Source organism: Betta splendens, chromosome 14 (assembly GCF_900634795.4).
Source record: "Betta splendens chromosome 14, fBetSpl5.4, whole genome shotgun sequence".
Taxonomy (NCBI): Eukaryota; Metazoa; Chordata; class Actinopteri; order Anabantiformes; family Osphronemidae; genus Betta; species Betta splendens.
The window spans coordinates 240,445-265,064 of NC_040894.2; the positions used below are offsets into that span (position 1 = coordinate 240,445).

Here is a 24,620-nt window from a genome sequence, read left to right on the forward strand (position 1 = left end):
AATAAGGGGAGCAATGGTCAGAGAGGAACATGGGAATCTAACTAAGTAGGAAGTTACAAGTATTGGTTTTAATGTCACTAGTGGGATGAGGCCCTACAGTTAGACTGGCAGCAGTCCACTGATGGAAGAGACACACTCCAGGAAGTGTTGTCCAGGCAAGAGGAGTGTTTAAAGATGACCTAAGGAAGATAAATAGTTTCACAGCAAAAGTATATACCACTAGTGATGCTAAACCGGGCTTCTAGAAACCACTATCTATACGATTTACTACGTAGAACATGGGACCAAGACATAGAGAGGTTCTTGCAAGAAAAAAAATCATCGAGCCGGTGAGGTTTTCTTAATGGGCCGGTCCTAAAACCAGACTTTTGAGTAAAAATCTGTGGGGATTATAAATTGATGGTTAACAAAGTGTCACCCATTAAACAGTATCCCATTTCAAAGTTAGAAGATATGATAGCCTGTTTGACAGGAGGAAAAAATATTCCAAGTTTGACGAGCCATGCATATCAGCAAATTGTGCTAGTTGAGGAATCCAAGAAATTACTGTAAACACAAGGAGCTTTTCACACATACATGACTTCCGTTCAGTGTGAGTTCCAGTCCAGCCATTTTCCAGCACACTATGGAGGGAGTGTTGTCAGGCCTTGAAAAGGTAGCTGTGTACTTTGATGACATTATTCTGACAGACACAGATGACAGAAAGTAACAGCAAACAAGGTGCTACAGACGCTCAAAGATGCTGGTTTATGTTTGAAGAGGAGCAGGGAAGTGGAAAGTACTCACTAATGGGATGTATAAAAATTTATTATACATCCCATTAGTGAATCGTTACAAACATACACTGTAAATGCCATTATTTCTTAAGTGTTGCAGTTTACTGTATGTTTCCTTAAAAATTTAACCCTAATATCATTCTCATTGTTCACTAGTGAGTCTATCGGCTCCTCTCAGGTATTGCAACACAGCTACTGCAATTATCGCACGAATCATGCACTTAAACCAGAGCGACGGCTGATTTTATCACAGAATTGAAGATCATTTGACTGCGGCCAAAATAAGTGTTGACAGTTACGAAGAACAACAAAGAGTCAGAAGGTTGAACTGTTAATCTGATCAGTGCTGACCTGTCTAGGTGAAGAACTCTCTGTCCGACTCTGGAACACGCTGCCGCCACAACAGACTCAGGTAGACCTGAACACACAATCCATAATCACTGCAGCACACACGGTTATGCGGTAATAAATATTTATATTACAATATATTCAATATTAGTAACTTAATTTCAGTCAGTCTGTTTATTTATTTAAACACTACGCCACCGTCACAGTGTTTGAAGACAAATGAGCTGGGGCTGTATTTAATATGCTGTGGACAGACAGTTTGTGTAATGTTTAGCGGCCATAACTTGTAAATACTATCCGCTACACGTTTTTCAGTGTAGTGACACCACGTCTTTTAAATTTTGTGTAAACGACGGAAATAATCATCGTAATTCTCTTTACAGCGATCGTCAATCGTGACTGTTTAACTATATGACATGACGCTAGGACTCAGATCTACGACCCAATAATGCTAAATAAAGCTTCTTATCAATCGATATTGGCTGTAATCACTTCTTGGCAACGTAAACACAGCATCTTACTGGTTTAACTGGTCTCAGACAGGTGTGAAAAGTGATAAGCTGTACTGGATGCTCATTAAATCTATTATTATAATCCAGCAGAGCTCCATGAACTTAAAATAAGGGAGAAAGAAGCTTTCAGTAAACAGATATTGGCTTTAATTACTTTGTGGCAACATAAAACCAGCATGCTACTGGTTCTACTGGTCTTGGTGTATTACATCTGTAAATATAACAAAGCCGAGCTCAGTGTATTTAAAATAAGACATAATTAGGCTTCTGACCAAAAGCTTTGGCTCTAATAATCACGTTTTGGCAACATGAAAGCATCTTACTGGTTTAACTGGTCCCATACAGGAAGTTAAAAGTAGTGAAACAACTCGGTGGTCACTCGTGCAGTTTTCACACAAAATGTAAAAAAAACAAACATGTTGCAGCAATATTGGGTCGTAGATCTGAGTCCATAGCCTCATGTCATAGAGTTAAACAGTCACGATCGACGATCGCTGTAAAGATAATTACGATGATTATTGCCGTCGTTTACACAAAATTTAAAAGACGCCACGTCACTACGTCCACTAGAAAACGTGTAGCGGATGATATTTACAAGTTATGGCCGTTTGAAACCGAAATAAGCAGCTGTAGTCCTACTCAAACCGAGCTAAACGCCTTAACGAGGCGGTGCGCGCTCCCGCGTGCCGAAATCAATTTCTGGCAGACAGTCACTTTTTGGCACGACACCTGTCATCATTTACTAATGCGTAGCGTGTGGTACTTCCAGCTTATAACGCAGCAGCCTGATGGTCAGCTGCTAGCAGCCATCATTAGAAATTACTGAGCCATAAGCCCCAAGCTAACATTAATGCTAAATGAAGTCGGTGTCCCCATTTCGACCCTGTTAAACAGGGACTGCACACTGTTTTTGACCGAATAACAATGAAACCAGAACAAATACAAGCTTACACATATGAACCGAATCATGGTATGATATGTGTGTATACCTGTGCCTAGAATAACGACGTCAAACTCAGACGGCAGCTCCTCGGCAGCCATGTTGTTAGCGTCTATAGCGAGTCACGTGACGTGAGCAATAAACGACTGGTTGCTAATGAATGAGGGGCGTTAGTCTTGTATACACAATATTTCTATGTTTCTTTCTTTGTTGAGTCCTTTAACAGCTTATGGACAGTCCTGGATAGAAACCACTGATGCTTTTAGTACCATTGATTTATAACAGCGGTACGCGTGTTAAATGGTAGAATTTATAATTCGAGGGTAACGGGCTAAATAAAAAAATAGCATCAGGACCTTAAAGTTTGATGAACACACAGCAGCGGAAGTTTTGCTTAATGTAGAGTCAGATGAGGAAAATAACCAGCCAAACTATTATGTGTTTTTCTTATAAAGTAGTCTATAGTTACGATGCGTCTCACGTTTATGGAGCCATGGCTGAGCGAGTTAACTGCTCTTCTTCTGTGGTGCTTCGTAGCTCTGCCAAGTCCTCCACAGGCACGCACACACATTGAGTGATATGCAGCCAAACTCACGGGCTGTTTTCTCTCCTTCTTCCTTTATTGGCCATAAAAACGTAAAGACGTCTCATCTTCTTCATCAGTTCGTCACAGTAGTGTTCTCACCTAATAGTGGCGCTAGAGCGAAGGAACTGAACACCTAACTAAATCACTGGTTCCGTCAGGTTCTTCCTGTTCAGCATCTAATGTGAAAAGGTAGAAGGTAGGTGGTGGAAAATAAAAAGATCCTCTGCAGGCACTCATTTGCTCTGTACATACAGTAACACCTTGATGTTGCGTAACGGATCATCTGATCACACACACTTTGCCACAGAATCTGCCTCACAAAGATGATGTGATGCACATTAGGGCAGTCGTGGCTCACAATGAGTTCAGTTATTGTGAGGCAGGTTGAGTGGCTGTTATTCTCCCGCAGGTAAAGCAGGCTCTGAGACAGGAAGTCCAATGATGGAGCATGTCTAAACAGCCACAATAAACTGTAATAAATCACTGTTTAGAATACTTGCAAAGATCGGCACAACATTCGAGCGTCTTCCTGGGCATAAGAGCATCAACCGGCCAAGCAGGAGGACGCGATTTCACTCTCACTATCAACTAATAAAATCACCGGAACACCGCAGATGCGCTAAATTCTTCCTCATTAGGTGTCGACAAGGTCGTGATATCGCTGCAGTCTAATGAAGCAGGATGCACAGAAAACTTAGCTTTGTTGGCAGGTGATTGTGTAAGTGACCCGACGGTGGCGAGCTGACTGACCTGTCATTCGTTTAGCAAACGCCATGAGTCGTAACGTAAATGACAGTTGTCAGCACTGAGACGGGCTAAATAAACAACTGTTACGTTGGTTAATGTTATCAATGTGGGTCTCATTATGTGTCAAAACACGACCGCAATCCTTCAAGAGTTACAAATATATCGCTTCAAATGCCCTTTGGCGTTTTATTGTGAAAGTCCGGCGACTGGCCCCGCCCCCGGTTTCCCTTTTTCTTATTTCGTTTTGAAAGTGGAGAAAAGGAGAATGAGTAAATCAGTAAATCGCAAATGTGTTTTACCGATTTACGGAAGCGAAACACAGCATAAAAAGACGTTATTCAAATTTCATTTTACACATGAATAATGAATTGCACTTCATGCACTGACCATAAAAAGACGTTATTCAATTTTCATTTTACACATGAATAATGAATTGCACTTCATGCACGGACCGGGGAGGCGCATAGTCGCAATCGCGAGCCGGCCGGGCGGCGTGTAATCACAAACCGGGGGGCGCATAGCCTCGATCGCCATTCTGTCAGTAAATATTAACAGATACCAAATCAGCTACAGATAGTAATAAAATAAGCAGTAATCTGATTACATGTAGGCTGTAACTGATCTCTGACGCCACTCTGTGCCTGCAGCTGCTCAGTAGAAACCTTTGAAATAAAGGGAAAAGAAAGCTTTGCTGGCGTCTCCTCTGTTCCTCGCATTAAACAGACTTTTGTAGCTCATTAGTGTGAGGTGTGAACGAAGACTGTTGGCTCAGGTGCCAACATGTTTACAGCTCATTTAGACAAAAGAGAGAGAGAGAGAGAGAGAGAGAGAGAGAGAGAGAGAAAGCCTGAAATACACAAAATATTAAGTGGTTTGGAGCTAGACACAAACAGAACTGCTACAGCTGTTTCCAGGTGGTTCTATTTGGAAGAAGCTTAGTTTCAGAATCTGGGTTATTATGCAGGTTCTGAAATACCTGGAGAACATTCATGTTGGTCTGTATCACACCTACCAATCCTCATAGAATACAGGTTTGATGCATTCAGGTGACATTTAATTTGCTCTGCTCTCTAAAGGTTAATTTCATGCTTTTAATTTGAAACTATGCTGCTGTATGAGGTGGAGCATCCTTTAGCTCCACCAGTCTCCACTGAGGAGGATAATCACATGGATTTATTATGTATAGAGGAAACAGCTAAAACTAGGAAATAGATATGAACCAGTTCCGTCAACCCAAAGATTAATGTGGGCAAAAACACATCTAATTAAAAACTTCAGTATAACTTAACTTCATAGTCAAAGAAAACATGAGATGATAAGGCAAAGTAAAACAAAAGCTGTTTGTATTAGTAACGACACTTTAAAAGACCTGGCAGGTTAAAATAAGCATGCTATACTTTGTTCACTCAAAAAAATGAGTTGTTGGAACTCCCCAATAGGTTATGTTAACCAGTCCCACACAATGCAGATGCTTAAATAGAAATAAAAATGGACAAATTAATCCAACAACATGCTCTTAAGCTATTTTAACTTAACATTATTAAGTAAATGCTACCGCATGGAATTATGTTAAGTCAACATGATACTATTACGTTGAGGCAACATGATCCTATTCTATGTTCAATGTACTTAACCTAACACATTTTTGTCCAATTTAATAAAAATTCAACTGAATTTGGAGCCCGTATTGTAGCAGGAATCACTAATGAACAGACTTAATTGTTTGAGACCAGCCACCCTTTACGAAACAAACCTCTCTGGGGAATTGATCTCACAACCTATAACATAGCAGCGCAACACTTTATCCGCTGTACCAACTAGCCAGGAATATCCCATGGGTTAAATATATATAACTCTTTACAATAACTGTACCTGACTTTCAATAAACTGCTTCAATCAGAAATTTACTACAATTGTTAAATCCCTCTGAATCATCCAAAGGCAAATGCAAAACAAAAACGCTACCAACATAAATTTATCAGTGGATACAAAAATACAGCACAGGCAAAATGATAAATAATTGCTTTTAAAGTGCACAAACACTAAAGAAATGAACTTTGGGTTTTGTTAGCATTACACTGTTGTATTACGTTAAAACTGCGAAGAAAGGTTAATTTTAGTGAGGAAAACCAAGGCAGTTATGTTGAATCAAAGTAATATTGTGTGATTTCAAAGGTACATGATACTGTTAATTTCAACCTTATGTTTTCAACATAACTCAGTCGTTTAAAACAGACGAACGGCATTGAATGAAGTAACGAATGTCCTAATACACTTTCCTGCCTTGGTTTTCCTCACTAAAATTAACCTTTCTTCGTAGTTTCAACGTAATACAACAGTGTAATGCTAACAACACCCAAAGTTCATTTTTTGAGTGTAGACAAACATGAAGTATTTACATAATAATAGAATTGAATAAAATCAAACATACATTCAGAAGAAAACGTGGGTGTGCAATCAAAAAATAGAGACTAGTTTGAGAAGCTGGTCCTGAAACAATCTGAAGGACATCACAGACCTCCTGCTGGACCCTCTGCAGTTCGCCTACAGGAAAAACAGGTCGGGTGATGATGCAGTAAACCTGTGACTTCACTACATCCTGGAGCACCTGAATCTCCTTTTACCCATCCATTGAGGGCAGCAGTGGGAAGCAGTGGGCGGCCACAGTGCAGCGTCCAGAGAGGTAGTGTGAGGTGTCTTACTCAAGGTGCAGGTACTCACTTTGTTCTTTGATGGGCTTTAACCTCCCAAGCCAATGCTCTATACCAACTGAGCCACCAAGGCACTTGGTGGCACATATGTCAGGATCCTGTTTGTTGACTTCAGCTCAGCCTTCAATACCATCACCCCTGGAATACTTCACCATAAACTAACCCAGCACTGTCCCCAATCCCACATATCAGTTAATCAGTAGCTTCCTGACCGACAGGAGGCAACAGTTGAGGCTGGGCAGCATCGCATCTGGCACCCGCACCATCAGCACCGGCGCACCACAGGGGTAAGTCCTCTCCCCACTGCTCTTCTGCCTGTACACTAATAACTGCACCTCAGGGAACACGTCTATGAAACTTCTGAAGTATGCAGACCACATGACCGTCATTGGGCTGATCCAGGACGGGGATGAGTCTGGATGCAGACAGGAAGTGGAGCAGCTGGTCCAGTGGTGCAGTCAGAACCAGCTGGAGCTCAACATGCTCAAGACTGTGGAGATGACGGTGGACTACTGAAGCTACTGAAGTAATATATCTGATCCAACACCTGGTTCCAAACCCAATGGGACGTCTAAGAGGCCTTCAGGCTCCACAAAAAAAAACACTAAAAGAGAGAGGGAGGGAAGGAGAGAGACAAACAGAGTGAGAGAGAGCGGGCGAGGTAGTACAGAAAGGGGGGCACTGAGGGAGTTGGAGTACCTTTAGCCTCAGTGGCGGGAACACAGGCAGATTGACGGCGGGAGAATCACACCTGAAAACAACAGAAAAACTAAGAGAACAATAAAACTAAGTCCCTGCTCCAACATGGCGGGCTCCTGCAGCACCCGTCTGTCCAGGACCTCCTGTCCAACCTCCGACCCCTTCTTCAATTCAGAACTGCCGCCCAGGTCTCCGCGCCTCCCAACCGCTTTCCTGAGCGGCGAGAGCGGTCGGGTCCCGATGAGTGTGAACGGAAGGAGCGGCGGCAGCACGGCTCCGCTCACCGACTGTAAGATGGTGGTGGTTCACGGGCTGGAGGTGGCGTCGTTCTCGGTGAATGGCGCGGAGCTGATCTGTCTGCCGCAGGTGTTCGAGCTGTTCCTAAAGCACTGGGTGGGGGGACTCCATACCGTCTACACCAAGCTGAAGCGGCTCCACATCAGCCCGGTGGTTTGCACCGTGGAGCAGGTCCGCGTCCTACGGGGGCTCGGTGCCATCCAGCCCGGAGTGAACCGCTGCAAACTCATCACCAGAGCCGATTTTGAGACGCTGTACCGGGACTGCACGAATGCCAGGTGAGTCGTGTTCTGCCACACCGACCAGAACTACGTAGTCCAGCTGGTTCTAGAACAAATAAAAATGAAAGGCGACAGAAAAACTTTTAACTTGACGCGACTATAGTTTGTATGGTCGCGACTTACAGCTTTCAATAAATTAACCACATTGATTTCAATCAATACATACAATCACGATTATTAGTATTATTGGTGTTTTAATGACTAAAGGAAAATATATATTTTTTATTTTGCAGTAGAGACAAAACAAAACAAATAGAATTAAAGAGCAGACGTAAAACAACTATGAACTAGATGAAATTTACTATTATGTGTTTAATTTCAGGAGGACAATTCGTTTTCATTAGCCAGTCATCAGAACTGTCACTTGGATGTATTTACTTGCGTTATGCTTTATTATATTATGTTATCATGTCAGTCTGTCACATAACAGGAGCCCTAGGCCAGAGACATCTGTCATAAATGTAAATGTATATTACAATATCTTAAATATTAGTAACTTAATGTCAGTCAGTTTGTTGATTTAAATTGTTTTACACACCTCAATCATATTTGCATCTACAGTTTCTGTAAATATTAAGTGACAGAAAGTTAAACTTTAAACAAAAGCATAAACTCTAACCATTTGACATCTGGAATAGAATAGAATAGAATAAGATAGCCCTCAATGTGTTTGTACAGCATGTAAACAAGTATATTGAATGGAAATGAATTAAGAAGTGAAGTCATGATCACACACACACACACACACACACACACACACACACACACACACACACACACACACACACACAGTTCCAGTCTAGATTAATGTTCACGTTGCCTCCAGATGTGTGTGTAATTACAATTCAATATGGATCTAAGTGTTTTTCTTATAATCAAAGTATGTAAATGGGGTTTAACTAATTACAGATTAAAAGAGGCTGTGTGTGGAAGCTGTAACATCAGTCCTGACAGTGAGTCCCAGCTTTAATGCCAACACACACCCAATCTCTAAACTGCCAGAATCCATGAACATCCAGCACTAGTGCAGGGAGAATCCCCGGGACCAGGTCAGCCTTTAGGTGGACCAGCAGCTGAAGTTCTCACTGGACATGATAGGAACCATTTTCAGGTCAGAACCTGGACCCAGCTGCAGTTGTGGGTCTCCAGGGAGGCTCCAGGTGGTGGAGTGCTACCTGTATGGTGCCTAAGTACTGAGTTGTAGAACCATAAACAACTTTGTTACTTTGCTGTAGGTGCGAGCAGGTTTTCCAGCCACGGATTTTCCTGCATATCCAGTGGCACAAACCCGACAAACACAGAAACCCACTGAATGTGTGTGGAGGTTCACTTCATAATGTTCTGTCTGCTTTAGCCTTTCTCAGAATTAATGAAATATATGGAACCATCAGCACATTGAAACCCTTTTTTGTTTCAGTATGATAAAACCTTCTGGGACATTTAAAGTCACCTGATTCATTTAAATGTGATATTTCTCTCAGAATAAACTCTTTAATTCCTCCCCGGAGACACAGCCTTCAGCATACAGAGATGAAACAGATTAATTCATGAAGAACGTGACATATTCTAATTGAGTGCAGGCAAGAAAAGGACGGCCGACAGTGCTTCATTATTTAAGGTGGAATTACTACTCTTTTGGGGTGCTCAGCAGTCTCTTTTGTTTCTTGCTAGCTCTCGTCCCGGTCGTCCTCCAAAACGGACTCTGGCATTGACCACGATGACTAATGGATCCAGACTCCTCCCACATGCTCTATTAAGCCCTACCCTGCTTACTCAGACAGGTGAGTCCAAATCCCCTGTTCCACCGTTCTTTTAAAGCCCATTGTGGACTGGGTCTGTTCTGGGTCTGCTCGGTTATAGGTGAGGTGGTCTTGTGTCACTCTCTTAGGTCAATGTGGCAGGTGAAGCATCGGTAACTTGGAAACATCACAGGCTGGAACTGAACAAAATGACAGTGATTAGGGCTATAATTAGCAGGTTAATTAGCAGATGTCAGGATGACTGACAGATTGGAGCCTTACTTGGAGAGTGTGCGTGTGTGTTTGCGCTGCTTCAGGCAAATAGTGTGATGAGTTTCATCATTGTCTTCAAAAACCAAATCTGCTTATACGTTTGATGTATGAGTTGGTCTTAATAAAAAGCCTTCATTTATCAGATTTAACAGATTAATAGAAGGGGAAAATTATTAACACACACACACACACACACACACACACACACACACACACACACACACACTTAAATTAAATATTGTACAGGTCAAGTATAAACAAAGGATAAATTTTAAGCAAAGACTCTTTTACAGTGACGTAGTGACGTTAAGTATTATCCCAACATATAATACACATTTACAGCTCAGCTCAGTCTACAGGAATAAAATTAGTCAAACAATAAACTTTCTGTAACAGAAAACCATTTCATATGGCAAACTAAGACACAAATGAACTAATGACTCTTTGGTATGAGTGTCTACGATGTCTGTTTTGAATTGTCTCTACCTGAGAAACGCCTTTAGAGAAGAAACATCAACCTGATCTGAAGCCAGTTTGAGTCTCCTGACAATAAATGATCCACTTTTAGAAGCATATACATGAAAAGAATAAAACCTGCAGGGAAGGGTTCGAAGAAATAGAACTTTGTGTTTTCGTTCACATGAGGTTTGTAATGAACCTCAGGGGTGTGGGGGGGCGGCTTCAGGAGTCTCTCGTTTATGCTAATTGGACTAATTGGATTAATTAGAGGAGGCAATTGATTGAGCCAAGTGGCTGCAGGGAGAGAGAGATGGTCCAGAGTTACTGAAAGTCACCAGAGAATGGCTTATGAATTATTGATCAGCGCCACTGTCAGGACATCACCGCCATTTATGAATCTCTATTGAAAAATTCAGACTTGTTGTCTCACCTGGGTGAGGTTGTCTGCAGGTCTCTCTGCAGGTCTGACTGCAGTGGCGATGGCCGAGGCTCTGAAACTGCAGAAGATGAAGATGATGATAGGTTTCCACAGTAACAATGATCAGCAGCAACATCACAATGGAGCAGAGCCTGAGAATGTAGACACAGGTATGACATCATCAGTAGGACAACCAGTCAGATTATTGTCTTATTGTCCTAATCTTCTCTCCTGTAGGAGGCAGTGAGGTATGTTGGGAAAACAGTGCCTTCTCCCCAGTTTCTCCCCTAGTATAGCAACATGTGCTGGGAGAGCGTCTCTCCACCTGAGCTCTCTGCAGCAGCACAGCTCACTATTGGCTAACCGATTACTGTTATTTTACTATCATAGAGCCCTATTGTATTCAATCCATTTAGGTCTGACTGATCTTCCATTTATGATTATGCCACACCCCATGATTCCTGTTGGCCTGCCACCTGCCAGTGTTGCCATGGCAATGAATCAGATGACTCAGCTGAGTGGTTTGGCAAATATGGCAGGTGTGTCACAGGTGGAAAAGGTGGAAAGAGAAGACAGCAAGGTGAGGCATCATTGATGCTAACACTGGGAGAACTAACATCGGGAAAGCTAAAAAAGCTAATGCTAACAATGATAATGTTAACCCTCAAGGACGAGTCTGCAAAAAAACCCTCCCCCTGCTCCTCCCCCAGCCATGATGAGCTCCACCCTCAGGAACCATCCAGAGTATCTTCGTCATCCTCATCATCACCTCCACCTGCAGCAGACTCACAAGACCTGGGTCAGTACAACAGCAGTAGCTGGGCTGTGTGGTGCCTGTATCATAAGATACCAACAAGGATTAACACATATTCTTTAATTTTTTAGATGGGGACATCACAGACAGAGAAAACAGAACTAAGGTGTTAAAACAAAAAGGTAGAGTGTGGTTCTGTTTGTGTTTACTTCACATTTAACGATTAAGACTTTGTCTGTATGAGAGTAAATCACAGCCCACACAACAAATCAGAACCAAGGAAATGATTCGACTTTGATTCTGATTTCTTATTTATCACAATGGAGGTGAAGCCGAGTCATTGATATGTTTCACGCAGACATGCTCTTAGCCTCTTTCTTCTTGCAGATAGCAGCCTGTTGCCCTGTCCCTTGTTTAAACCACCCTGTGAGAAGCTGCCATTAACTTCTCAGCCAGTGTCAGTCAACCATTCAAATTCTGCCTTGACTCCCGGTCTGTCATCGATGGAGACACTGCTCACCAACATACAGGTACAACATAATCCAAGACTAAAGAGGCCATACCTGATTTCTAAGGGGGTTTCTTGAACCACAACAGTCTGTAGAAAGGATGATGTATGTCTGTCATGGTCAGGGTCTCCTGAAGGTGGCCGTGGACAGCGCTCGGTCCCAGGACAAACAAAACCGTCTGGAGAGGAAGGAGTTAAAGCTGGAGCTGGACAGAGAAAGGGATGTGCGGCAGACTCTACAGAGACAGTTGAACTCTGAACTCCAGAGCAGAGGTGAGACAGGTTCCAATTACAGAGCAAAGGTCAGACAGGTTCACTGCACAGGAGAGGTGAGATAGGTTCCTCCTACAGAGCAGAGGTGAGATAGGTTCCTGCTGCAGAGCAGAGATGAGACAGGTTCCTGCTGCGCAGGAGTGGTGAGTCAGGTTCCAGTTACAGAGCAGAGGGGAGATAAGTTCCTGCTACAGAGCAGAGGTGAGTCAGGTTCCTGCTGCAGAGCAGAGGTAAGACAGGTTCCAGTTACAGAGCAGAGGTCACACAGGTTCGCTGCATAGGAGAGGTGAGATAGGTTCCTGCTGCAGAGCAGAGGCAAGACAGGTTCCTGCTGCAGAGCAGAGGCAAGATGGGTTCCTGCTGCACAAGTGTGGTGAGACAGGTCCCAGCTACAGAGCAGAGGTAAGACAGGTACTTGCAGCAGAGCAGAGGAGAGGCATAGTTAACTAGTTAAGTCCAACAGGGAACTGATTCATTTAAGTTTAGTTATTGTTTTAGTAAAGTCCCTCTCGTCTTTGTCAGTGTCAATCCAAAAGAGGCTAAAGAAGGAGAAGAAGGCAAAGAGGAAGCTACAGGAGGCGCTGGACTTTGAGTCGAGGCGAAGGGAGCAGGTGGAGCAAGCGCTCCATCGTTGCGACTCTCTCACAGGTGAACACATCTGGCCTTAGTCTGAGCTATGCTGTCTGTCAGCGTAACTAATCAACGCTGCATCTCTTGGTTTTTAGATGCTGCGACTCCTGAGAGTGAACGAGAAAACAAGCAGCAGGAAAACACAGCAGGTCATGGTAATTACCACAGATCACACAGCTTTACCTCAGGCTCAGGAACCATTTCTTGCTTTGTTACCAGTAAAACTGATGAAAATGAAAATAATTACACATTTAGGCAAACTGTTAGAACAGAAACTCTGAGCTGAGACGAACCAAGCAGCAAAAAGTTTTGTTTGCTGTTTGTATGTATAGATGTGATGATAAAAGCAGATGTGTATAGCTGTTTATAAAATTACACCTGAACTGAAACCTGGGACATGGCAGTTTCACCTTAATGTGTTAAAGCTGTGAACCAAGTACTGTTTGTTTTCCTCCAGAGAACAGAGCGTTCACTAAAGCCCCGCTTCTCTTCTGAGACACTGAACCAGCTGCTCAGGATGAATGGAGACTCTCCGCTGGATTGGATCTCCTGAGACAAAAACACCAGACTTAATATTTAGTGTCCCAGCCACCGCCTCCTCCTGTTTCTACTCAACTTTTCATAATAACTATATTATAATTAATATTTTAGTATAAACATGGACTCTATGGTGTTTCTGATTGGCTGAAATGCAAGTTTCCAGTGAAAAGGACGTTTTCTGCTTCACAATCATCTATTTCTTAGCTGTGATGTTTCAAAAACCTACAGTAAAATAATTTTTCACGTTGGGTCATTTCATCCTAAAACAACTTGTTCATTAATCTCCAAATACTTGTCCTTCTTTGTCTCTTTCTTCGTCAGTTTATTGCCAAACTGGATCTCCTTCTCATTTTTGGCTTTTCCCATCAGGGGTGCTACAGCAAACATTCTTTTCCTATTTCCAAAATGGTTCCATTACTTGAATCTGAAAGAACTCTCACTCTGTTTCAGTGGTTTTGGTGTAAATGTCAAGCTGTGATCCAAAACCAACATTAACTTCAAATTTGTGAGCTACAATAGCTTGTGTGTTGGATCAGACCACACACTGATCCTTTGCCTCCCATGACCCCTCTGTCTGTTAAAATACATACGGAGCACCAGCCCACAAGACCTGCAGTTCTGGAGATGTTGTGACCCAGTCTCCTACACTTGTCAAACTCACTGAAGTCCTTACTGGAGAAAAATAAAATAATATAGTTGAAGACCGGTTTCAGTTAATGCTGTGATGTGAATGATGCAAACGCAACTTTCTGCTCTCTGTTTTTAAAAACTGGAACCAAATCCATCCCTGCCTCCCAAGGTCAGGTCTAGGTGTGTGTTTGATGGACGAGAATTTGAAGTGTGTCAAGACATTAACCTGTTGTGATTTAACTTCTCTTTTACTGAACTGGGCCAATGGATGTAGCTGCTTCAGCTTCAGATGTGGGTTCACATCACACATCTGAGGACACATGGCGTGTTTCGTCAGACAGCGGGCTTTGATGTGATTGGTCTGCTCTAACCAGATTCTGATCAAAAGAGTGTGACATCAGTGGAGTTGACCAGTCAGCAAGAGCACATCAAAGGGAAAAAATAGTTTGCTTTTACTCAAAAAAAATTGATGTTTTTATATATCTTTGTTCTGCTATGTTTGTTTTTTATTTCAATTTGATAAATATAAAGGATGAATTATTTTATTCTTCAGATCCAGTTCCGATGGTAAAATTTAAATCTATTATTGGCTTTGAATAGATAAATTGCACTTGAATATCTTCAAATCAATGTGTCAGGCATTATTACTGAAAGTTTAGTTGTCTGTAAACTTTTCTGTTAAAAAAAAATAGATTAAACTAAATCTAGTTATAAATGTAACCACAAACAGTAAAACTTCATCTTTGATGTTTGTCTTCCTGTGGGCCGGTCCCTGAGTCCTCATTAGCTGCAAAGTAATATCTTGTCGGCACCAGAAAGATCCAGATGTATATTCCTCAGTCCAGCTGTCCATCAACACAAAGAATGAAAATAATTAATCACTTGTTACACCGTTGACAGTAATTTGGAGGTTTAATAAATCCATTTTTTTCCTCAATCGGACTGTTTAACATGTTTAACATCAACAACACTCAGTGTGCTGTCTTAACAAGCTGCTGTTCTAACAAGCCTAATGACTCCATAACAGCACAACCATAACGAGATCAACACGCACTAATTCGTACAAAAACAGATTATTCCCAATTTCATTAGAGTAGACCTGTCCCCAAATTCTCCAGAGGCGGGTCTTGACCCAAAACCAACGTGGGCTATGAACTGTGTCTGATGGATTTACTTTGTCCAGAGGAGCTGAAGACGACACCTGATTGATGCTTCACTGCAGCAAAAAAAAGCCAAAAAAAAGAGAGCGGAAAAAAACACTCCCATAAGTCCAATCAGTCTACTATCTAAATTTTTAAAAATCCACTTAAAAACCTCGGACACCCAGAGACACGCTTCATGCTTCCAACATATCACGATGCAGTGAAAGGATGAATCCAAACAGCAGTTGAACTGAGCTACTGAGCTTTATTGGTAGGATCTGGTGTTTAACAAGCTACTTGCTACTAAATCCTAATTGATGACGCATGAACTGCTGGAGGAAAACAGTCAGTTCTAACAGTGACTTTACAGACCAACAATAAAAACACCAACATCTAATCAATATTAATCCTTTGCTTCCAAAAGGATGAGTAGGTTTTCAGTATTTGGGCCTCTTCACATCCACCCTGGAAAACAAAAACATACCATTTACTGAGGGGTTAGGGTCTGGTCATCACCACCACCACCATCATCATCATCACACTGCTCCCTGGCTGGTTACCAGCCGGTTATGAGTCCACTCACCCGTCAGCCTCCATCTTCTTCCTCTTCTCGATGATCTGAAACAGTCATCTAAGCATCAGTTTCATTCTTTCAAAATATCCATTTACCATGTGTGCGAGCCTCTCCCTCTTACCGCACTGATCTTCTTCCACTGCCGGTCCAGCTCAGCCTTCTCGTTGGTCTCTTTGAAGCGCCGGGTCTTCCTGCCCTCGGACATCTTGATGCCGTACTGGAAGGCTGCCCTGCAGAGACAAACGTCAGCGGAAGTTTGCTCACGGCGCGTTAGTGAGAGCTGAGTGGTGAAGGCAGCGTACGTACTTGGGCAGAGCCTCCTTGTTGTTCATGTAGTCTGAATATTCCTCCTGAGTGTCAAAATCCCAACGACCCAAAGGACCCTTTTTATTACCCTGAAACACCACAACATCACATATTTCACAGCAGCAGGGAAATGTTATGTTCACTGAAGCCTTCTTTTTGTTTTGAAGGACCAGAGCAGAGACGCATGATGGGATTTGTAGTCACCTGGTCCATCTTACTGTAGTCCACCTCCTCATCACTATCCACAGCCAGATCGTCCATCCTGTACACACACAGACACACCAAAGTACAGATGCAAACCGGTGGTCATGGAATGATGGGACTTTGCTTTGTGTAGAGTTAATCTCACGTGGCGGGGTAACACTCGGCGTACGAGTTAGACCCTCCAAAGAAATCTCCCAGCTGTTCCTTTCCGCTGTCTTTCCTTTGAGAACCAGTGCACGCTAGGTAAGGATCAATACTGCAGTAAGGGGACACACTGTGATACATACAACATTCCCAGTACAAAGACAAACAGTATAGAAGGATATGGCTCCTGGTTCTGCCACTGGCTGCCAGCTGCTCCAGCAAACTTCTCATTGATTATCTTGATCTGCTCTCGAACTGACCCAGGACCTGAAGCAGACACACACTCAGGTCATTTATGACATTAGCGTGATTATCCTCAGGAGGCTCAGGCTCAGGAGCTGCATCTTACTTCTGATTATAACAATAAAAAAGGAATACACATCACAGGAACCAAATTTACAGCAGGAGATTGACGAGGTCTGTGATGGTTCTAAAACAGACAGTCGGTATTCTGGGTGACAGGATGTAAATGGGGATAAAAAAAACTCTGGCCTGTGGCTCAGGAAAAAGCCGTGCGACTCAAATCAGCCATCAAACCTGGTCCTCACATTGAAGGAATACATCATGGGACATTAGCAGCAAAGATCTGTCCATCCTCATTAGACAAAAGCCTTATGCTGACATACTGCTGCAATCTTTAAGCCTTGACCTAATGTTTAATTAATGAACAACAATCAGTAAATGATTAACAAGGTTAAACTCTTGTTACATCAAATGGTAATGTATAAAATGCTAAATGACTAAAGTAACTTCTACAAAAAACAGTACCTGTATCCACCTCCAGCACCTGAAACAGAGACAGACACAGTTAGGCTCAGACAACAGTCAGCTGCAGTCTACACCTGCTGGTCTCTCCACCAGCCTGACCTGGTGCTCTTCTCCCCGAGGTTTCTCAAAGTAGGTGTGTCTTCGACTCTTGCTGTCGTCCTCTCGCTCTCTGTGTCTGTCTTTGTCTCTGGCCGGTTTAGAAGTGGAGGACGGGATGTAGTCCCCGATGTCGTCAAAAATACTGAGACAAGGAAACACAGTTACATGGGGACAGACTGATGTTGCTGCATGTTGGGTTGGTTTTAAACTGACCTCAGATCAGCTTCGGGAGCTCTCTTATCATCCAGTTTACCTACAGTACACAAACACAGGTTTGGTTGACTCATACAGGAACAGTAGAACAATGGTAACAACAGAAGCATACGGCTCTTACCTTTGTCTTTCTTCTTCATCTTCTTGTGTCGTGTTCCCTGTCTGAGGTAGGACAAGATCTGAGTCAGTTTGGAGATCACAATGTCGTTGGTGGTCAGAGTTGTCTGGGCCTGAGACACACAGACGACGAAGAGGAGACAAGGTCACATTAACGCATCCGGGACACTGACACACTGTGTGACAGTCCTAAAGCGTCAGTTTGAACCTCCATGCTGGGGCAGTCGGCTTTGCTGCGAATCAGAGTAGTTGGGATGTCGGTATCTGTGAACTCATCATCCAGGTCGATCACATACGCCATCCTGCCTGGCAGAAAGAGCTCATTTCTTTCAGACACGCCGGACCTGAACACCACACGGTAGATGTTCCTCCCTGATAGGACAGAAGGACAATATGATGAGCAGAAAGTGGGTTCTCTTACAACAGTAACTTAAGTAAGTAACTTGTCTGTCAGGTCATAAATGCCCAGGTTAGAAAACAAAGGCAGGTCAATATAATAACAGTAAAACATGACCCACAGTCCAATTTTAACCAGGTCTAAAGAAACTCACCCAGACGAGTCTTAAACTCGATCTTCTCCTCAGGCTCCACATCTTTCCTGGCAGACAGAAGTCAGACACATGGTTCATTCCTCAAAGTCCAGCTGAACCAGGCATCGGCTCAGACAACCCAGGTTTTGAACACTATCACATCAACATTTTAAAAAAGTGACATCTTATAACTAGATTTTTTTACTTATAAAAAGTGTCATGTAGCTTTAAATGTCACCTATGATGTGGCCAGATTATCATTGCTACTTTCAGTACCAATACTGTAACCCTGCTTTTCTTGTATTAAGGTTTCAGAAGGAAAAAAATGAAACCAACAAACGATGAGAACTTATGTTGTGGATGTATGTTCGTACTTTGCTTCTTTCTGGACCTTCTCCATCATGTCTTCTTCCTCTTTTTCCTTACTGGTGATCTCAGCTCTCACCTATAAGTGCAGTGATGGACGCAGAAAACAAAAAAACAAAAACGTGACATCACGCATACAAAACAGTGTGGTTTTCCATCATAGAAAACCACACATATGTGTTTTAATGACAAAGAAGTAAAGAAACTGTGTTGAATATATTGTCTGTGCCAAACCTTCTGCAGCAGAGCGAAATCCAGACCTTTCACCAAGTGAGTGTGCTCCATGTCACCTCCCAAGAACTTGGACTCCTGGATGAGCTGCCGACGTTTCTCTGCTGCTGATTTATCTCTGAAATACACACAGGAAATAACTAGACAAAATGTCATGAAACCTTACATTTACACCAGAAGGTGCAGATGCATGCAGGATAGACATAAATATCATGAAGTAGACAACCACCTGTACCTGATGGCACAGTTTGAACTTAATGATTACTAGCAGTATTAGCAGTAGCAGTACTTACGCCTCGGCCGTCGGTCCTACAGCTCTGTAGTTGGCTGTGGTGCTGATCAGCTCGGTCTCTTCATAATCTTTGTTGACTCCATCTCGTCTCTCTCTTGCTCGGTCTCTGTACTTCTCGGCCAGCTCTCTCTCTCTCTCCATCTCCTGCTGACGTAGCTTAGCATAGTAGCTGCAACAAAACAACAACTAACAATCAATTCAGATTCCACCTTGTGGTCTGTGTAGTATACCTGACGCTTTTTCTAGGCGCTAGTTAGCTTAGCATAACAATACAAAAACAGGGAAAGTGTTACTTTGGTTCCACCTTGTAACACCTGAAAAACACCAATGATACCCATTAGGGATGCAACTAACGATTATTTTGATAATTGATTATTACGTCAATTATTTTTTAGTTTAATCGGATTAATCACATAAAAAAATAAAAAATATTATTCTATGTTTTGCTTATTAGAAATTCCATATCAGGTTTTTTTAACTAAGTTTTGATTTTAACTCTATAAATCTCAAACAAAACACAAAATCCAGCGTTTTAATAATAACAAATCTTCAATATCCAAAATCTCCTCCTTGAACCGCCGCCTTACCGTGGTGGAGGAGTTTGTGTGCCCGAATGACCCCGGGAGCTATGTTGTCGGGGGCTAAATGCCCCTGGTAGGGTCTCCCAAGGCAAACAGGTCCTGGGCGACGGGCCAGACTAAGAGCGGTTCAGAACCCCCCTATGAAAGGCAAACAACCAAGGCCAGAGACGTCGCCCGGTATGGCGCAGCCGGGGCCCCACCCTGGAGCCAGGCCCGGGGTTGGGGCTTGTATGCGAGCGCCTGGTGGCCGGGCCCGGCCGGGCACAGCCCGAAAGAGCGACGTGGGGCCCTCCTCAGGTGGACCCACCATCCGCAGGAGGAACCGTAGGGGGCCGTTGCAGAGTGGATAGGGCAGCAGTCGAAGGCGGGAGCCTAGGCGACCCAATCCCTGGATAACCAATCTGGCTATTGGGACATGGAATGTCACGTTACTGGGGGGAAAGGAGCCTGAGCTTGAACTTGAGGCCGAGCAGTACCAGCTAGAAATAGTCGGGCTCACTTCCACACACAGCCTGGGCTCTGGAACCCAACTGCTTGAGAGGGGCTGGACCCTCTTCTACTCTGGAGTTGCCTGCGGTGAGAGGCGGCGGGCTGGTGTGGGCTTGCTCATAGCTCCCCAGCTTAGTCGCCATGTGTTGGAGTTTTCCCCGGTGGACGAGAGGGTCGCTTCCCTGCGCCTTTGGGTGGGGGATAGGTCACTCAACGTCATTTGTGCTAACGGGCCAAATGGTAGTGTGGAGTACCCGGCCTTCTTGGGGTCTCTGGAGGGAGCGTTGGAAAGCGCTCCAACTGGGGACCCCATTGTTCTCCTGGGAGATTTCAATGCCCACGTGGGTAACGACAGTGACACCTGGAGAGGCGTGATTGGGAGGAACGCCTCCCTGATCTGAACCCGAATGGTGTCATGTTATTGGACTTCCGTGCTAGGCACAGTTTGGCCATAACAAACACCATGTTCGAACATAAGGGTGTCCATCGATGCACATGGCACCAGGACACCCTAGGCCGGAGGTCGATGATAGACTTTGTAGTCGTTTCACCTGACCTTCGGCCATATGTTTTGGACACTCGGGTGAAGAGAGGGGCTGAGCTGTCAACTGATCACCACCTGGTGGTGAGTAGGATCAGCTGGCAGGGAAGGAGGCTGGAACGACTTGGCAGGCCTAAACGTATTGTGAGGGTCTGTTGGGAACGCCTGGCTGAAGCCTCTGTCAGACGGACCTTTAACTCACACCTCCGGGAGAGCTTCGACCGGATTCCGAGGGAGGTTGGAGACATAGAGTCCGAGTGGACCATGTTCTCCGTCTCCATCGTCAAGGCGGCCGTTCGGAGCTGTGGACACAGGGTCTCCGGTGCCTGTCGTGGTGGTAATTCCCGAACCCGGTGGTGGACGCCGGAGGTAAGGGACGCCATCAAGCTGAAGAAGGAGTCCTACCAGGTATGGTTGACCTGTAGGAGTCCTGAGGCAGCTGATGGGTACCGGCAGGCCAAGCGTGCTGCAGCCTGTGCCGTTGCGGAGGCAAAAACTCAGGCTTGGGAGGAGTTCGGTGAGGCCATGGAGGAGGACTATCGCTCGGCCTCAAAGAGATTCTGGCAAACTGTTCGGCGCCTCAGGAGGGGGAAGCAGTTCTTTACCAACTCTGTTTTCAGTGGAGGTGGGGAGCTGTTGACCTCAAATGGGGATGTTATTGGACGGTGGAAGGAGTACTTTGCGGATCTCCTCAACCCCTTCGACATGCCTTCTGCTGAGGAAGCAGAGGCAGGGGACTCAGAGGCGGACTCGCCCATCACCCAGGCTGAGGTCACTGAGGTAGTTAGTAAGCTCCTCTGTGGCAGAGCAGCAGGGGTGGATGAGATCCGTCCTGAGTACCTCAAGTCTCTGGATGTTGTGGGGCTGTCTTGGGTGACACGCCTCTGCAACATCGCGTGGAGGAGGGGGACAGTTCCTCTGGACTGGACAACCGGGGTGGTTGTCCCTCTTCACAAAAAGGGGGACAGGAGAGTGTGTTCCAACTATAGGGGGATCACACTTCTCAGCCTCCCTGGAAAAGTCTATGCCAGGGTACTGGAGAGGGGAATTCGGCCGATAGTCGAACCTCGGATACAGGAGGAACAATGTGGTTTTCGGCCTGGTCGTGGAACGCTGGACCAGCTTTATACCCTCAGTAGAGTGCTTGAGGGTTTGTGGGAGTTTGCCCAACCAGTCTACATGTGTTTTGTGGATCTGGAGAAGGAATTCGACCGAGTCCCTCGTGACATCCTGTGGGGGGTGCTCCAGGAGTATGGAGTCCAGGGCTCTTTGCTAAGGGCTGTCCGATCTCTGTACAACCGGAGCAGGAGCTTGGTTCGCATTGCCAGCAATAAGTCAGACCTGTTCCTGGTGCATGTTGGACTTCGGCAGGGCTGCCCTTTGTCACCGGTTCTGTTCATTATTTTTATGGACAGAATTTCTAGGCGCAGCCAGGGGCCGGAGGGGGTCTGGTTTGGGGACCACAGGATTGCATCTCTGCTTTTTGCAGATGATGTTGTCCTGTTGGCTTCATCAGGCGGTTTGCAGCTGAGTGTGAAGCGGCTGGGATGAGAATCAGTTCCTCCAAATCTGAGGCCATGGTTCTCGACCAGAAAAAGGTGGTTTAGTCTCTCCAGGTTGGAGAGTACTGCCCCAAGTGGAGGAGTTTAAGTATCTTGGGGTCTTGTTCACGAGTGATGGATGGAAGGAGCGTGAGTTTGACAGACGGATCGGTGCGACGGCTGCAGTAATGCGGTCGGTGTATCGGTCCTGGGTGGCTGGGCGCTCCCTTAGAGTTAAGGTGAGGAGCTCTGTCACCCGGGAGGAGCTCGGAATAGAGTCGCTGCTCCTCCACATTGAGAGGAGCCAGGATCGGGCATCTGGTTCGGATGCCTCCTGGACGCCTCCCTGGGGAGGTGTTCCGGGCATGTCCCACTGGTAGGAGGCCCCGAGGAAGACCTAGGACTCGCTGGAGAGACTACGTCTCTCGGCTGGCCTGGGAACGTCTTGGGGTCCCACCGGAAGAGCTGGAGGAAGTGTCCGGGGAGAGGGAAGTCTGGAACTCTCTGCTCAGACTGCTGCCCCCCGCGACCCGGCCCCGGATAAGCGTGTGTCATGTCATCATATTTTAATGCTGCTGTTACATTTAGTGTCTGCATCGTTTATTTTGGGCTGTTTTTTGGTGGCGCCATTCATCACTATGTAGTAAATGAGATGATTGCGCAGACAGCCGACGCTTGGGACAGAACAGATTAAATGACACAGTAACTTTTAACAGTGGCACTTAATGAAGAGTCTTCGTGTGACGGATAAATAGCGTTTGTTACTGCTGCTACCACCAGTGTTTCATTCTTACGTTCTCCTGTGTCGTTGTAGTATTTACAAACCACCAGCTGAACTTTGTATAACATTAAAGTTAAAATTGTCTTTCTTTAACATTTAATGCTCATATGTAGAAATTAGTGGACGTGTTTCATCTAAACTAAAATTTAAAAGTTTTATGTTAAAATGTTTATACTCTGTATCTCAACACTCAACTGTTGATGTTTCTGTAAAAACTAAATACAATACTCTTAAATATATTACCTCTTCTTCTTCCTCCTCCTCGCTGCAGGATCTTCATCCTCATTATAGTCCCGTGGCATCCTGGGAAAAAAAACTATATTATAAATAACTGATGTCTGGATGAGTAGAAGTTGTTTTTGAAACCTTGACAGCAGATTAAAAGTGAAAAGTGATTTTCCCTCCATCACTCACTCATGGTGTCTGGATTTGGATGGTGGGGCCGATGAGGGGGCCGCACGTGGGGTCATCAGCAGCTTCCTGAAGTCATCATTGGTCAGTTTGGATCTAAGGGAAAAAAAATCATTTGTTTGTTAGAAAAAAATTTATTAAAATTTTGTTAATTTTCACTCAGATTGAGGTGACAAAAAAATTAAGAATTGTATGTAAAAGTGAACTTTTGTTCAAACATTTATTGAATGAACATAGAAATCCCTGAGGTGACTAATTGTAATTACTTCTACTACTCACTGAGCTGCAGATCTGTGGTCGTCCACCTCGTGGCCCTCGGGTGCCAGAGGGTTTGAGTAACTGTCAGCTGTACGAAGGCAAACACAGAATGTTAACAAGTTAACAGAACACTGACAAACTGACTTCCATTAATGACCTGTGCTACCAAAATACGACTAGGCAATGTTATGAAAGAATTGAGTAAGTATGTTCGTGCTTTCCAGCAGGAGCAAAGGCAGCATTTTGTTTGGCTCATTAACAACCTCCACAACAGGTTTACCTTCTCAGTTACATACAACAATAAAAACAACAAACACGAGTCTTAACGCTTGATCAACTGGATCGTGAGTACTTCAATGCTTATTTAACGCAACTAAAGTAATTTGTAGTAAACGCGATAAACAACTTAGGCCGATCGAAATTTGATCAAACAGCATAATCGTTAGCTCAATTACACTTTTACCAGGAGTCAATAATGAACACAAATGTAACGGCTAGGCTAGCTGTTAGCACAGGTTATGACTTTAAAGTAGAGATAATAATTAACAAACACAAGGGACAATCAAGGCTCACACATACTTTCCGGCATCTCCGCGCACTGTTGCCTTTTCCCCGCGTGGACAAACGGACTCTTTTCCCTTCAGAGAGACACAAACCGTAGGCACACAACTGCTTTGCTCTTCGCCAGTTAGCTTAGCTTCGTGGATATGTTAACTTCTGCAACGGATGTTGTCGCTGCGGGTATTTTACGTCGTTTCCTCTTTTGATAAAACAGCGCCTAGCAGGAGAAAGTCACTACGCTCTTTATTGGTTTACTCAGCCATCATGACACAACACAAAATTATAGTTCAGACCAAATCTTTGGTTTTCTCCTGGAATAAATAATAGAAAACAAATGACACAAATGTATG

At 44.1% G+C, this 24,620-nt stretch overlaps 3 protein-coding genes across 8 annotated transcripts in view; 1 reads left to right on the forward strand and 2 right to left on the reverse strand.

Annotated features, from left to right (window-relative positions):
* chm (CHM Rab escort protein) overlaps positions 1-2,942 on the reverse strand; it is a 34,107-nt gene extending 31,165 nt beyond the window's left edge. For 2 of the 6 annotated variants that reach the window (XM_029174102.2, XM_029174099.2), the window contains exons 1-2: positions 2,626-2,716; positions 1,128-1,194 (exon numbers count right to left, since the gene is read on the reverse strand). Coding sequence is in view for 3 of the 6 variants with exons in the window: in XM_029174097.3 (XP_029029930.1) it covers positions 1,128-1,194; positions 2,626-2,677 (119 nt within the window). In the remaining 3 variants the exon portion in view is untranslated. Of the gene's footprint in view, positions 1-576; positions 683-1,127; positions 1,195-2,625 lie in introns of those variants that run through there. The other 4 variants (XM_029174097.3, XM_029174096.3, XM_029174098.3 and 1 more) reach the window with 4 other exon arrangements.
* A 4,280-nt stretch (positions 2,943-7,222) lies between these two features.
* Positions 7,223-15,058, forward strand: dacha (dachshund a). The gene is made up of 11 exons (XM_029173005.3): positions 7,223-7,894; positions 9,569-9,678; positions 10,819-10,956; positions 11,203-11,366; positions 11,456-11,585; positions 11,672-11,722; positions 11,928-12,070; positions 12,174-12,321; positions 12,844-12,969; positions 13,047-13,106; positions 13,409-15,058. Exons 1-11 carry the CDS (start codon positions 7,425-7,427, stop codon positions 13,444-13,446), a joined length of 1,578 nt encoding a protein of 525 aa, XP_029028838.1. The 5' UTR covers positions 7,223-7,424; the 3' UTR covers positions 13,447-15,058.
* Positions 15,059-15,508: 450 nt separating this feature from the next.
* ik (IK cytokine) lies at positions 15,509-24,597 on the reverse strand. Its single transcript, XM_029173004.3, has 20 exons — positions 24,289-24,597; positions 23,731-23,797; positions 23,455-23,547; positions 23,284-23,343; positions 19,109-19,276; positions 18,819-18,933; positions 18,593-18,663; positions 18,240-18,286; positions 17,897-18,060; positions 17,693-17,801; positions 17,572-17,611; positions 17,359-17,500; positions 17,260-17,278; positions 16,674-16,758; positions 16,493-16,579; positions 16,348-16,405; positions 16,144-16,232; positions 15,959-16,067; positions 15,847-15,881; positions 15,509-15,728 (listed from the first exon to the last, which is right to left on the reverse strand). The coding sequence occupies exons 1-20, from the start codon at positions 24,296-24,298 to the stop codon at positions 15,701-15,703; spliced, it is 1,596 nt and encodes a 531-aa protein (XP_029028837.1). The 5' UTR covers positions 24,299-24,597; the 3' UTR covers positions 15,509-15,700.
* Positions 24,598-24,620: the final 23 nt, after the last annotated feature.

What these genes read in the sequence shown, in the direction of transcription:
- dacha (XM_029173005.3), top strand. Translation starts at nt 7,425, where the DNA reads ATGGCGGGCTCCTGCAGCACCCGTCTGTCCAGGACCTCCTGTCCAACC. An exon ending in CGGGACTGCACGAATGCCAG is followed by an intron (nt 7,895 to 9,568) that starts GTGAGTCGTGTT and finishes GTTTCTTGCTAG; the next exon opens with CTCTCGTCCCGGTCGTCCTC. An exon ending in CACTGCTCACCAACATACAG is followed by an intron (nt 12,071 to 12,173) that starts GTACAACATAAT and finishes TGTCATGGTCAG; the next exon opens with GGTCTCCTGAAGGTGGCCGT.
- ik (XM_029173004.3), bottom strand. An exon ending in ATTTCGCTCTGCTGCAGAAG is followed by an intron (nt 18,664 to 18,818) that starts GTTTGGCACAGA and finishes CTGCACTTATAG; the next exon opens with GTGAGAGCTGAGATCACCAG. An exon ending in GATGAAGAAGAAAGACAAAG is followed by an intron (nt 17,612 to 17,692) that starts GTAAGAGCCGTA and finishes TGTGTACTGTAG; the next exon opens with GTAAACTGGATGATAAGAGA.